The sequence below is a fragment of the Castor canadensis genome, chromosome 1, assembly GCF_047511655.1.
Source record: "Castor canadensis chromosome 1, mCasCan1.hap1v2, whole genome shotgun sequence".
NCBI classification, from domain to species: Eukaryota; Metazoa; Chordata; class Mammalia; order Rodentia; family Castoridae; genus Castor; species Castor canadensis.
Window position 1 is genome coordinate 172,280,176 of NC_133386.1, and position 13,855 is coordinate 172,294,030.

The 13,855-nt window shown below is 40.8% G+C and overlaps 1 protein-coding gene across 3 annotated transcripts in view; it reads right to left on the bottom strand.

The window, feature by feature from the left end:
• Positions 1 to 1,091: 1,091 nt before the first annotated feature.
• Positions 1,092 to 13,855, bottom strand: part of Pamr1 (peptidase domain containing associated with muscle regeneration 1) — a 169,773-nt gene continuing 157,009 nt past the window's right edge. For 2 of the 3 annotated variants that reach the window (XM_074044515.1, XM_074044499.1), the window contains exons 7-12: positions 13,104 to 13,136; positions 10,012 to 10,224; positions 8,054 to 8,120; positions 4,977 to 5,209; positions 3,767 to 4,059; positions 1,092 to 2,173 (exon numbers count right to left, since the gene is read on the bottom strand). In XM_074044515.1, coding sequence (XP_073900616.1) covers positions 1,637 to 2,173; positions 3,767 to 4,059; positions 4,977 to 5,209; positions 8,054 to 8,120; positions 10,012 to 10,224; positions 13,104 to 13,136 — 1,376 coding nt within the window. In that variant the 3' untranslated portion in view covers positions 1,092 to 1,636. The remainder of the gene's footprint in view (positions 2,174 to 3,766; positions 4,060 to 4,976; positions 5,210 to 8,053; positions 8,121 to 10,011; positions 10,225 to 13,103; positions 13,137 to 13,855) is intronic. The other variant, XM_020160817.2, reaches the window with a different exon arrangement.

Consider the following 13,855-nt stretch of genomic DNA (forward strand, 5'->3'; position numbering starts at 1 on the left):
GGGAGGCAGCTTAGGACACAAATATATCTTCATCTCCTGTCTTGAGGCTAATGATCTGAGGTTGAAGTTCTCTGAGAGAGGTTGAGGAAACAGTGAAGTTCCTGTTTGGGTCTATGGGAGGCTTAATGTCTCCTAAAATGCCCTCTCACAAGCCTGGATTCTCGGCTCTCATGTGGTACAGAAAAAAACCAAGAAGTTCCCAAAAGCTCCCAAGAGAGAAAGAGAAGATCACTGAGAGTCTGGCTGGGCACTTGCCAGAGACATCTTCACTGTAGCCATGAGGCTGAGTAATGCAAACCAGTGTCAAATAAGGGCTACCACATGATTTCAGGAGTACCAGTCCCCAAGATTGACGGACAGGAGACAGTTCAACAGGAATGACCACCAAGCCCCATGAAAGTAGAGAGAGAAAATAGCACACGTTATCATAGTTATAGACCCTAGCACCACATGTCAGCAAAACACCCAGAGATGGGAAAGACCCACCAATGCACAACCAAGAACCAGCATGAATCCAGAGGCCCCACTGTGATTGTCCCAATGCTAAAAGACACACGACCATCCCAGCCGCCATGTTGCAGAAGGGGAAACCAGAAAGGCGAGAAAAAGAGAGAAGATAAAAGAGCTAAGTCACCCCCAAAAGAGAATGTGATGGAGAAGATCACAACAGGTATTTATTGAACTGAATTCATTCTTTCCCTCCACTATCCAGTAGAACAGGGGGCTTGGGCTGTGTAAGTACATGTGTGACCCCACTCACCTGCTATCAAAACATACGATAAGGACTTAGGGAGGTTTGAGGCAGGATTTTGAGCAGGATCTAGAATATAATAACTAGGGGGATGCTGGAAATCGGGTAACCCCTGGTATTCTCCTGTCTGTGTCTTATCTGATGGCACCTATGTCTTTTCTCCCCAGCCTGTGCCCCACCAAGCTCCAAAGGTTGATACTGAAAAGATAGCATTGCCTTTGTGACATTATTGGGAAATGATAGCCTTTGATTCTATGTTAAAGGGTTATCATCAGGCCATTGGTCCAGATTCATGTAGCTCAGAGAATCCACATGCAGAAATGAGAGCATAGCACATTCGTTTTGTTGGTCAGAAGCTAATCCTTCTTTTATTAAAATGTGTACAGGAGAATGGAAAAGAAAAGGACCAGACTTTACTATGGTGATGTATACAAAAGCACATGCCATACCCAAGTTCTCTGCCTTGGGCAGAGTGGCTCTTTGCAACTTGATTTGGCTGAAGTCTTGAGACTTCATGAAGTCAAGATCAACTCCAGATCAACCATCTCAACCAGAGCTGACCAAAATATTTACATCACTGAAAGGTAAAGAAGTCTACCAGGCCAATTGAATGGAGAGGTCTTTTTTTCTGTTCAGATGGTCTTCTTTAAAGAAACCCAGTTCTTGCAAGTCCTAGCATCTTCAAAATGGTTTTCAAACACTCAGAAAGGCAGTGACCTGCCAGAAACTGAACTGTCCTCACCCTCCACTGAGTTATGTCCCTGAAATCAGAAGCCTTGGCATGGCCAAATTTGTGGGTAAAATCATGTTTCAGGTCCTCACTGCATCATTCAGCACATATATAAATGGATGCACAGAAAAGATACTTATGGGCCCGTGGCTGGCTCATTTCATGTTCCTCTCGACCCAGTCTTTGAAAGGCAGCACCTTGGTGAAGGCTGTGGAGAGGCGATGACTGCATGATTTGTCATAGCTCCAGCTGACCAGCCCTACCAGATGCCAGCGTGGTTCAGGGGATGCTCGGCCTGGGAAAGACACAGCCGCAATGCCCCCTGTCTCTGCAGTGCAGATGTTAGAAGGTGTACTAGGGTCCCAGCTGGCACAGAACATGTTGTCGGTGACACTCACTGGAATGCCATGGTCTTCGTGCTGCTCCTCACACAGAAGTGAGTCCACCACTCTAACCATTCCTGAGTGCAGGGTGTCATTCTTGAAGCCCGGGCTCCTCACATCTGCCAGGATGTTCCAGCCAGCCACCATGATGTGGGACTCCTGGAAGGAGATGCTGAGGTCCCTGGCAGCAGCGAGGCAGATGGGCTGGACACGGGTGCTAACACGGGCCTTGTCCAGGAGCTTCAGAATGGCAATATCAGCATCAAGCAGGATGGGGTCATAGTTGGGATGCAGAATGACAGCAGAAACCTACAAATGCAAAGAATGGATAGCAATAGTAAGCAGCCAGCTCTGTGATAGACAAGAATAGACAAGTTTTGTAGCAAAATTTTTGGAAGAAATTGTCTAAGTGTCAGCTGCAATTACTTGGAGACACTTTGCCCAAGGAATCATAGAAATAAATTGCTGTGTTTTCAGGGTGGCAAGCTGAAATGCCTATCAGAGCCTGGTAGGTGGAATTAAGTAATGAGGGTAGACAGGTGAGGCTACAGAGAATGAAATCACACATCCTATCTAAAGTGGGCAAAGACTGCTTCATTCCAACTGACCGCTGCCCCACGGAAATAGGGCCAGCATTCTAATTTTGCCAAAGAATGGACTCCAGATCTTATCTGAAACATCTCCATTTTTTAATTGGAGTAAATAACTGATTTATTCCAATAATCAGTTGGTAAATAACTGATTAAGAAAATATATGTTAGTACCATGAAAGCATAAATCCTTACAGGCTACCAGTTTGCAACCTCTGGTCCAGTACAAACAATGTACCTTCAAGTCAGCAAGATAAAGTCATGTTCCATATGAACATTCCCTAAGACTTTTCTCAGTCTTTTCCCATACGAATGTTTGCAGAATTTTCTGTAAGACTTTTCCATGGTGTTCCCTGATTGTCCCAAGCCTTGCTGGTGGATCTTTCTGTTAAGGGTCTCTAAGAGCTCACATTTGAGAATCTTTCCAATTTTCTGAAGTGTAGGTTTTATTACTTTAATTGCATTTAAGCATATTTCCTTGAGCTGTCTTGTGTCAAACTGATCATGGTATATTGGCATGTCTCTTCAACTAGATTGTGGACTCTTCAGAGAAAACCAATGCCTTATTCTTTTATGTATCAATTTTCAGAGAAAAGCACATTGTAAGAAATCAACAATGGATGAACAGATGAAATGATAGATAGGACTGATAGAGAGATGGATGGATAGATGGGCAAGTAGGCTGAAAGGTAGGAGTGGGTCGATGAATAGATGGATGGGTGGGTGGGTAAATGTAAGGAGGAATCAGAAAAAGAGACGAGTATATTATAAATTGGTTAGGACAAATTGGATAAAACATATGTCCTCAAAACCTACTTAAGACAATTCCTAAATGTAACAGGTGATTAACTCTCTTTTTTTATTCATGAAATATTTATTAATAATCTATTTTGATATGAGCACTGTGCTAGGCTATGAGGATATAGCGACAACATTCTAGGCCAGATAGTTTCAGACAGAGACACACATTAAACAAATAATTTCACCAGTTTTTAATTTGTTATGATTTATGACATATGCTACTAGGAGACGTACATGTATATTTTACTCTGAAGTGAATGACTTTTCGTCAATGGAACAATAGAAGACATTTGCCCCTATCTTATTTTTAAAACAAGGGGACAAAACCACATGGTCTTCTAACTGCCCCTTTCCAGTGTCTATCAATATGGTACACTGAGTACCTGATGCATGCCAGGCTCTAGGATGTCTACTGACATGTCAAGGTGTCTGGGCTTACAAAGTCTCTGCTGTCCCACACTTGGACCTGGTTGAGCCAGAGCCCTGGTTTCCAAGTTGGGCTCTCTCTCACCTGTAAATTCTGGACAGTCTTCTCATCCCGGTCATCATCCCTGTAGAATTTCCCCAAGACAACTTTAAGGTCCGTTGTCTTTATGATGGTGATCTTCCCCAGGTCAGTAACACAGTGGGCAGCCACCACCACAGTGCGCTCATTCACCAGGGCACCACTGCAGACCAGGAACCATGCTCCCTTGTGCATGCCACCATCATGTATCCCACTGGTCCTCCTGTAGATGGCTGCCTGCCATGGCCAGCGGGTCTCTTGTGTCTTGGGAGAAGTGATGTTTTCAATTTTCCCACAGACTATGGAGAAAGCACCAGTTCAGTAAGATAAATTCAGACCTTTCCCCTTTGGAGTGCCATCCAAAGGGGATTATGGCACTCAACCAGTTGAGAATAAATCTGAAAAGGTGAATCCCAGGGATGTGATGACTATAAGCCATCCAACCTGATTTTCTCCTCTCTTTAAATATTAATCAACCATACTAGATGTGGTTGACTATAAAGTCTAGAGTTAAAATTGGAGCCTCTGAAGTCAAATTAAATGTGGGTTCTGATACAAGGCACTTACTGTCAATAGGACTTTGGGCAAGTTCCCTATTCCCTTAAAAGCCTCGATTTTTTTTGGCCTGTAAAATGGATAGAATAATAACAATGGTTTCACAGGGTTCTTGGGAAGACTGAATGAAATAATGTATATAAACAAACTCAAAAAAATATAATGACTATCATCATAAATATAACCACAATGAACAGAGCCATACTGTTCTTCTTTCACAAAGAGGATACGGAAGGTAACTGAAAATATACAGGCACCTATTTGAGAAATTTCTACATACCATCTCAATAGCCATCATCATGACCATACAAGATAATTACCTCATTATTTCATAACAATTATGTAATTACTATCATTGAATGAGTGTGAAAATGGAGCTTAGACAAGGTAGCTAAGAAGATATAATAGGGGCCTTTAACCCTCCCCCATCTGGTTTTTAATTACTGCTCTCTCCCTTTTCTCCAAGTAAATATGATAGAATTATCCACAAGAAACAATGCCTGCAAAATCTGGGGAGTCGATTTCTAACTGTGGAATTTCAGACATTACCAAATGAGGGAAGGCAATGGAGGACAGTTCATTTGGACAAGGAGACTTTTCCAAAAAGTCTTCAACAAGGTTAAGAGTAGATGCTCCAGCTCAAAGAAGAGCCTTCACTCACTTGGGATGCAGGATGGGGCCCGCCCACTCCACTTCCCAGTCCTCAAGCACGTCCTCCGGCTGCTACCCAGACGTCGGTAGAAGGGTGAGATGCACTCATACTGCAGCTGGGTGTGCAGATGCTGGTACCCAGAAGGCAGGTCTCCAAAGGGAAGGGCTGGCTTCTTAGTAAGGGTATCCTGCAGTTTCTGCTTGCTGAAGCCTGATGAGTATAGCTGGTGTAATGGTGTCTCTCTGGGTCAGGACACGTGGATCCAGAGAAAGAATGGGACAAGAGAGATGTAAGCATCTCTGCAGCCCCATGCAGATGTTTAGTTACAAAAGGGAAAATGGCTATCCCATCCTATGCATATTTCTCAGTCTCTGTCTCCCTCCTCACCCAAACATGCACACACACACACACACACACACACACACACACACACACACACAGTTTCCTCAGTTTCCATTTCTGGCATGCTTCCAACTGCCTAGGGTTTTAACCAAAGAGAATAACATCTGACATAATAGCTGCTATCCAAAAGTATGCTTCGCAGGCACACACACAAAAATTTAATTACAAAATTAAACAGAAAAGGGAGTTAATTTGAATGAGAGAATCCAGATGTAGTGTTTCTCTAAATATTATCATAATGGAGCAGTATTAGGAATTGACTTGAACTAAACTGTGTTGATGCAGTAGATTGATTTAGCAATTAGCAGTGGTAATTAGTTCAACTCAGAGAATAGAACTTTCCCTCAGGGCAGATAAGGAGAAATATGAAACATTGTATGTAGGTGAGAAAAATATATTAAATGAACCCTAAAATTGAAGCCCCCAGAGGGTTTTTGGGGAGAGGTGTACACATTGCATGGCTTGTGCTCATTTTATACTGGTGCGTAAGTACTGTCAGCTGACAATTTGGAATCCCTTTAGCATCACATCTTCAACCATGTTTAATGAGCGCGGAGAGTGAAGTCAGTAGGAGTGCTCAGGGAAACACAGCAAAGGAAAATGGCACCCAAGACTGTGCTTAGCAGTCATGACTTCCACTCGGGTGTCTCTAACACCGATTTGGGTCATTGTAAGAAATCTATTTCCTGTATCTCTACAGTATTTGGCTCAGAGCTAATATTCCATCCACATTGATTTCACTTGACAAATACTCATGTCAAGTTTATAGCAAGGTCTGTAATTCCAAGAGCTTCTGAACTTGCAAAGAAGCCCATCTCTTGGCCTCAAAGGCCCACACTGCCTTTAAGGACTCACAAATGAGCCTGGCTGCTGGGGATAGGAATTCCCCCACTTAGTAGCCTCTCTTCCAGAAAGGTACTAAAACCAAGTTGTAGGCCTGCTTTCTCATTTACACACCACCTAATCTTCCATTAAAATTGCCTTAACAATAGGAAGTCCTGTAGTCTTTCTGAATAGCTCAGAATATCTCTACAAGACATCATCAAACAATGGATGTCTCCTTTGGGAAGAACAGGTGGAGTCACTTGGTTCAGAGCCCAGCTAGGGAAACTGCAAAGATAGAAACATGAGGCATAATCTAGATTCTACCACCACTGTTCCCAAGGAAATGCCTTGCCTGAAAAAGGAAGATGAAAGTGGATAGGAGAACCTGAGGAAGGGTGAGAGATTGATGGATATGCTCACTTTGGAATATTCTGGGTCAATCCTGGCCTCTGGGACTCATGAGTACTATTTTGGACAACAGCTACCACTGATAGGAGATTCTATGAGCAAGGCATTTTGCTAAGGCCATTACAGAAGGCTTACAGTCTAAGGCATAGGAGAGCAATCCTGAAGCCAGATACTGGATTTACATCCTTGTTTTGTACTTTCTTCTAGCAACTGGACTTTGGGCAAGCTGTTTAACTTTTCTGAGCCTCAATCTACCCATAAGTAATAAAATGCCAGTAAAAAGCTAATAATAATAATACCCACATTAAAGGATATAATGAGGATTAAATGTACTAGTACATGTAAAATACTCAGAAGAGCAACTGGCACATTGCAAACTTGCAATAAGTGCTAGGACCTAGTGTTGCACTACTTAACGCTTACAGCAATCACAGACTGGTAGGATGACCTTTATTTTTTCAAAGGGGAAAATAAGGCTCAGCAAGTTCAGGAACTTATTTAAAAATACCCAGGACTAAAGAGAGGCAGAACTACACCCTCGATTGCCAATTCAATTCTTTCCTTCAATCAATCTTTATTAAATATCTTCTGTGCGGTAGGCACCCTCTCAGACACTGGAGCTTTGGCATGAAATAAGCAGATAATGTTTCTGTACTTGTAACTTTCACACTTGGGGTGATGGGGAAATAGAAATTGAACAAAGAAACTCAATGTGTGTATGTGAGAGAGAGAGAACAGGTAGAGAGGGATGCTAAGATGCTAAAACAGAAGCATGGGAAAGACCAGAAAACACATAAAGGAGTCAGCCTGGTGTCAGGGTAGAAGTTTCCAAAGCAGATCTGTGCTTGGTGTGAGAAAGAAAACCAAGGAGACCCATGCAACTGGAGTAGAAAGAATGAGGAAGAGGAGGTAGAAGAAGTTAGTAGAAATGGACCCACCAGGGGGTCCCCACCTCTGCCCTTCTGGGAGAAAAGTTGGGCATAACCGAGGGCCCCTATCTGTCATCATGACTGGTCATTTTTCTCCAGCTCCTGGGCTCCACCAGCCTGCCTTGTCTGGTTGTTTCCACCAAGAACATCTTCCTCAACTATAGCTGGCTGCTGCATTTAGTAAGAATGCCAGCTCCTAGAAGTTGCCATAATTAATACAGGAAGATTCAAGTATTAAAATCCAGTTCCTCAAAGATCATCAGATAGTCTTGCTTCTCACCAGCCATCTACTTTCCCACGATCCAATAAAATTTGTACAAATTCCAACAGTTGCTACCTCTTGGCCAAAGGCAGTTGGCTAATGAGCCTCCATCTAACAAGTTCTTTTCTTTCATGACCAGTTAGCACTAAATGTCCCTAAGAAACCCCAGACTGTCTTTGCCCAAACACAAGTGGGGAAAGGAATTGGGAGGGGAGGTATTCATTAGCCTTGCAAGCAGATTTCAGGTGTTTCCATCTCACCTTGACTGAACCTGCATGGGAAGAATTTTCCTTCTCACCAGGTCCGAGATCTTTGGTTCCCGGCAGGCTGCAGGGAAAAAACCAACCAAACAAACAATGCTGCATAATCCTTCTTCATCATTTCTCATTATTCCATTCGGATTCTACCTGAGTCCCTTTCCTGGAAACTGGGTGTTCATTGTCCAGTCTCAGAGGTGAGACATGTCAGCCAAACTTGAACAGTTCACTTAGCAAAGGAGCAGATGCCTTGTACTTAAATTGACAGTCACCTTTGAAGAACCCTAAAGATGCCTCTGAAAAACTGCTCTACCTAGGTGATTTGGGACATTGGCATTTAATAGTTTAGGAGCGTCTGTTTGTGTAAATAGTATTAACAAACTTGGTCACACTGGAATAAAGTTCAGAGTGAAAGTTCTAAGATACAGCCCACATAGCGATTTAAAAGGCTGTCATTTAAACCCGACAGCAGTGTTCATCACAGGTGAGTGTTGCATAACAGATTTTGTCTTCTCCTTTCACTGCAGTGAAGGCCCCTAACAATTGCTGGAGAACAACTCAAAGCCCAGTTTAGTTTCATTGAAGTCTCTCTTTTTTCCACAAGTAAAAAGAAATCCTTTCTATCTCAATTTCCCAATCAAGCAGCCAACATTTGTCTAATTAGCAACTTAGAGTACTTTGGTTGTATTAATTTGTAAGAGAAGAGTTGACAAAAATCTCTAAGGACATATGGAACACTGTTCCCATACTTAATGAAATGAAACATCTGAATCTGTGCTGGTGGGGATGAAAGTCGCTTCTGGCTAAAGTCTAAAGTGATTTATCCCTTTCACATTTATTCCTTTTTTCTCTTTCATTCCTTTCCCCATGATTCAGGTTGTTGACTAACACCCTGAAGAGAAAGTGGAAGGTGACAGCAATTTTCTGGATAATCTAGGACAAGAACATGCTTTTCTTCCCAGTAAACAGCCAGATCATTGTGGCGCCCCCTGCCCAAGAAAGACTCTGCTAAACTGAAGCTCCTAGCAGATCAATTCAATAAGAAACAGTATCCCTATGGCAATGGGGAGGATTTCAAATTTCCTACCCAACATTCCAGTTTTCTGGCTCCAACCTACAGTTTTATGTTTATGTCCTAGACTGTCTTACCTCTAGCTTTTCTAGATTTTTTTCACTGCTGCCTACATCTCTTTTCTTTTCCTGCTTCCCATCTGGAATACCATCCCAATCCTTCACCTCTCCAAATCCTTCCTAGCTTTCCAGACCCTCCCAAGTCTACCTGTTTCATGCAATTATCTCTAACTCAGGAATACTGACCTCTCCTTTTGCTGAACTACTCATTTGTTCCTACAACTGTCCCTGAATGTTTGAGGGGCACTATCTTAGTTTTTTAGACATCTTAACATCTCTGGCCTTGGTCCACATAGGCTGCCAAGTATGATGTATCTATTTGTTCTTTTATTTCTAGAACCAACTTAATGTTGCATAGAGAGTGAGATAAGTGTAGACATGTAAAGGCTTATAAATTCTATCCTTGGATTTGCATGTATAAGACTCAGCTCTGTCGTCTTTCCCAAACTGTTCTGATAACTGTTACCCTTCTCGAACTCCTCAAGATGTTGTGATCAGAGAGAACAGGTCCTCCCTAGGCCCAGAAAAAAAAAGTAGTAAATGGTTTTAGGTATGCTTTTCAACCTAAGGGTTATATATGGTTCCCGGTACAACTTAAGAGAGAAAGACATTTTTTTCAGTAGCTTAAAACATACAGGAGGTGCGGGGTGGGGAAGAGATAAAGGAGAATGATGGAGTGGTAAATTCAACTGTGATATATTGTAAGAAGTTTTGTAAATGTCACAACGTACCTCCCCAGAACAACAATAGTTAAAAAGCATGCATGAGAACTATCCAAAAAAATACAACTCCATATATGTTTATACAATCCAGAAATATCCACAAGTTACCTTTTATGCAGATGGGCTGTTTTCCTGACCACTCTCCATTCTGCTGGCAAGTTCTTTTCTCATTGCCACTAAGAACATATGAGTTGTTACAAAAGAATGACACAACAGTGCCAATTTTTGCATAACGCCCATTAAGAAACCCAGGGCCTCCTGTTATTTTCTTGTACCCATTGACTGGGCCCCCAAGGTCTGAGCAGTTGCTTTCTTCAAGGACTAAAAGTGAAAAAGAAGAAAAAAGAACTGTTAAGAGTCTGAGTCATGCAATTTTCAGAATAGAATCTTTTTGCATTTCATTGAATTAAAAATACAGTGATACAGAGCCTGTTAACAGTGCTACTTAAAAGAATTACCAAGAGAAATCTCTTAACAGAATATGCATGTGTTGGACATGTCTTCCCTTATTTTAATGATTTATTCCTATCTTAAAAACTCTTCCATTCTAAATATAATAAATGTGACACTAAATCTGGTTTTCAAACAATCTTCTTTATTTCTTTCTCAAACAAGAAGAGCTTGACAAGCCCGGACAAAATCAATATTTCACTTAGATTTTATGATCAGTATACAGGGTTATTGGTTTTTGATGTTTTTGCATTATCCCCTTCGTTCCCTAACACTTGGGTAATTAAACTAGACTATTCAGTTTCCTATTTATATTGTGCTCAAGATGTAGAGCTGTGTAGAAAGAAACAAGAGTGCATATATAAATGAACTTAAATTTTATATTTCATCTCCAGGAACAGTAGTGTATTGAAAATTTTTGTTTAAAATTTCTAGAGGATAATATAACTGCAGAGATACAACAAATTTCTCCTGATTCCCAAGTGCAATGTTCCATCTGCAAACTTAATATTCATTACAAAGATATTTCTACTTTTTAACTGCTGTTGAACAGCTACTTAAAGTAGAAACAGTATCAGCAGCTATTCTGAGCATGGAACAGGATTTTAGATATAGTCTGGAAATATTCTATCAGATAGGTAACATGTTTTTCTCAAATAGATTATGGCATGGTGCTGAATATGTCTTGCCTAACAAGAGAGTGGGCCCCTGAAGAATTCAGCCTTTAATTACAAAATTGGGTACCAATCACTCTATCAGCCTCCCTGGTTCTTTTAGTCCTTTCTTCTAAGACATAAGTTCATCCCCATAAAACTATCCCCATGTAATTAATGTAATTTTGCATTTGACATCCTTTTCTTCCTCTAACTGTACCAATTACTTTCCAGGCAACTTAGTGCTTACCTCCAGGCAAGAAAAAAAATCCCCATTCAGATAATAGCTCTAAAGTATTACAGAATTTAAAATAAATAACTTTCTTATGTGCAATCTGGCAAGATTGCTATAACTAACCAAATGAATAGTCATATGACTGGCTTATGGCAGAATATCACTAATATTTTGGGGATATGTAATATGAGCAAGTCTTCTAGTGGGTGAATCCAAAACTCCTATTTTAAGTGTAAAAAAGGGACCTCACTGAGCAAGCCATTTAAAGATATTGAGATGGTATAAAGAGGACAGTGGGGTTTTTTTTGTTTTTTTTTTTGTTTGTTTTTGACATTCTAAGTGGACTCAGAAAACCTCAGTGCTGTATTTTCTGGAATGACTGTATGATGTGGGAAGAAGAGGCAGAGAAAGCAATGCATGCTGCTTCAGTATTGGAGCTGCCTTCTGTTAGCACAGACTCATTCAGTTCTGAACATGCAGCCCAGAAGGCCACCACTGGGGTCCAGAGACTGCAATTGAAAACATGGTGCATTCTACCTACAAGCTAAGAAAAAATGGAACTAGGTACCAACAAAAAAAAAAAAATGGGAGATTTCACATAAAAATGAGTATGACTTTTTTTTGAGATTTTTAAAATTGCTTTTACATTTGCTCACATGTGTATGCATTGTTTGAGCCACCTACTCTCCCCACCCCTCCAACTTCCGGGCAGAATATGACTTCTAACACAGTTAAGATCTAGAAAGCCTTGGCCTGTGTTTCCACGTGTTAACAACCAACTGGATTTGAGAAGCCACTTTCTACTTCAACTGGGGGCTGTGGTCTTCACTTGGCCATAGCCACCACCAGGCTGTCCATCTCTGCAGGCATTTGAATATGTGGCCAGTGGTCTAGCAAAAGGTTATTATAGTTTGTATAATTCATGTGTAGTTCCTTATTCATTTTGAGTGTTGCTAAACTCATGGCCAAAAAAGATTTTGAGTGATGTTTAAGACCAGTCCTGGAATACTGAGAGAAAATGAACCATACCTCAGCCACATCAGCCTCAGAAGATAAAAAATCCTTTCTACTAATGGTTTTGGCAGATAAGCCTGATAGTTGGGTTTTCTCCCTTTGGAAGGAAGCAGTTCCACGGTGTGCTTCACTCCCACACCATGATTTGCCATGTGCAGTGTTCTCATGGATCAAATATCTACTGTATTTAATATGGATCTAAATAGCAGGAACTTTGGAGAGATTCTGAGTTCTAGGCAGTAACAAAGATTAGGACAATTTGGGTCCTTTGCTTTTCTCACTGAGGAGGCTTTAAAAGAAGATTTAAAGAGGGACTAACTGGGGATACACAAGCACCTCTGCCAACAGCTGAGGAATATGCTGCATTTCTGCAATTCTTATAATTGCTTTTATAATCTGGCATTTCTGAAATCAGGCCACAAGTGTAGTTTTCATATAGTACTTCCTTACTTCTGGTACCACAAAAGCTATAAGTAAATCAATGGTGCAACTTGAACGTGATGAGAGCTTAGAACGGGGAACTATTATTTGGTTTTAAGTTATTGCTTATGAACTGCAAATCAGGGTAGAGCCAAGTGACAGTTTTAAGTTAGGAGCCAAAGGCATATGTAATGGACTGACTGCTTGTGTCCTCCCCTAAAATCCCATGTTAAAATCCTAACCCCCAATATCTTGGTATTAAGAGGTAGATTTTGGGGGAGGTGATTAGGTCATGAGGGTAGAGACCTCATAAATAAGATTAGTGTCTTTATAAAGGGAACCCAAAGAGTTCTCTGTCCTCCATGTGAGGACATAGCAAAAGGACAACCATCTCACAACCAAGCAGCAGGCTCTACCAAACTACATACCTTCCAATGCCTTGGACTTGGACTTCTCAGCCTCTAGAATTGTGAGAAATAAATGTTTGTTGTTGAAGTCACTCAATATATGGATTCTATTGAAGCAGCCCCAACTAATTAAGACAGGCATAAAAATCAAGAGTAATTCAGACGAGAGGAACAGATGTATAAAGAATCCAGATTATGTAGTTATCTGACTACATAAAAATACTACTTAAAAGTAACTACATCGAAAATGTTCAAGGAAATACAAGATTGAGAACTTCAGCAGAAAACTGAAAACCTTGGAAAATAACCAAAGTAAAAATTAAAAGTGAAAAGTATAATGACAGAAATTGAAAACCCAGCAAGTTTAATAGCAAATCAAGCAGAGCTGAAGAATGTCAATAAACTGAAAGACTGCTTTAAAAAAATTCAGAATGAGTACCAAAGAAGCAGAAAAGTAAAAATGTACAGGAGCCAATGAGAAAGTAAATAAATCAGCATCCTAGAAAGAAAGGGCAGTGCGGAACAGAAACAGTGTGCTAAGAGTTAACAGCTGAAAATCTGTCCCATACCAATGAAAGAGATCAACCTACAGATGCACAGAGTCCCAAGCCAGATAAATAAGAAGAAACCTACACACAGACACATACGTTAAAGCAGCCAGAGTGGAGGTGGGTAGAAAAAACATACCTTTAAACAATTATAGTTCTTATCTTTGACTTCAAACATTAAGAATGATTTATGATTTTATACTTTTATTGCATGTTATTTTGTTG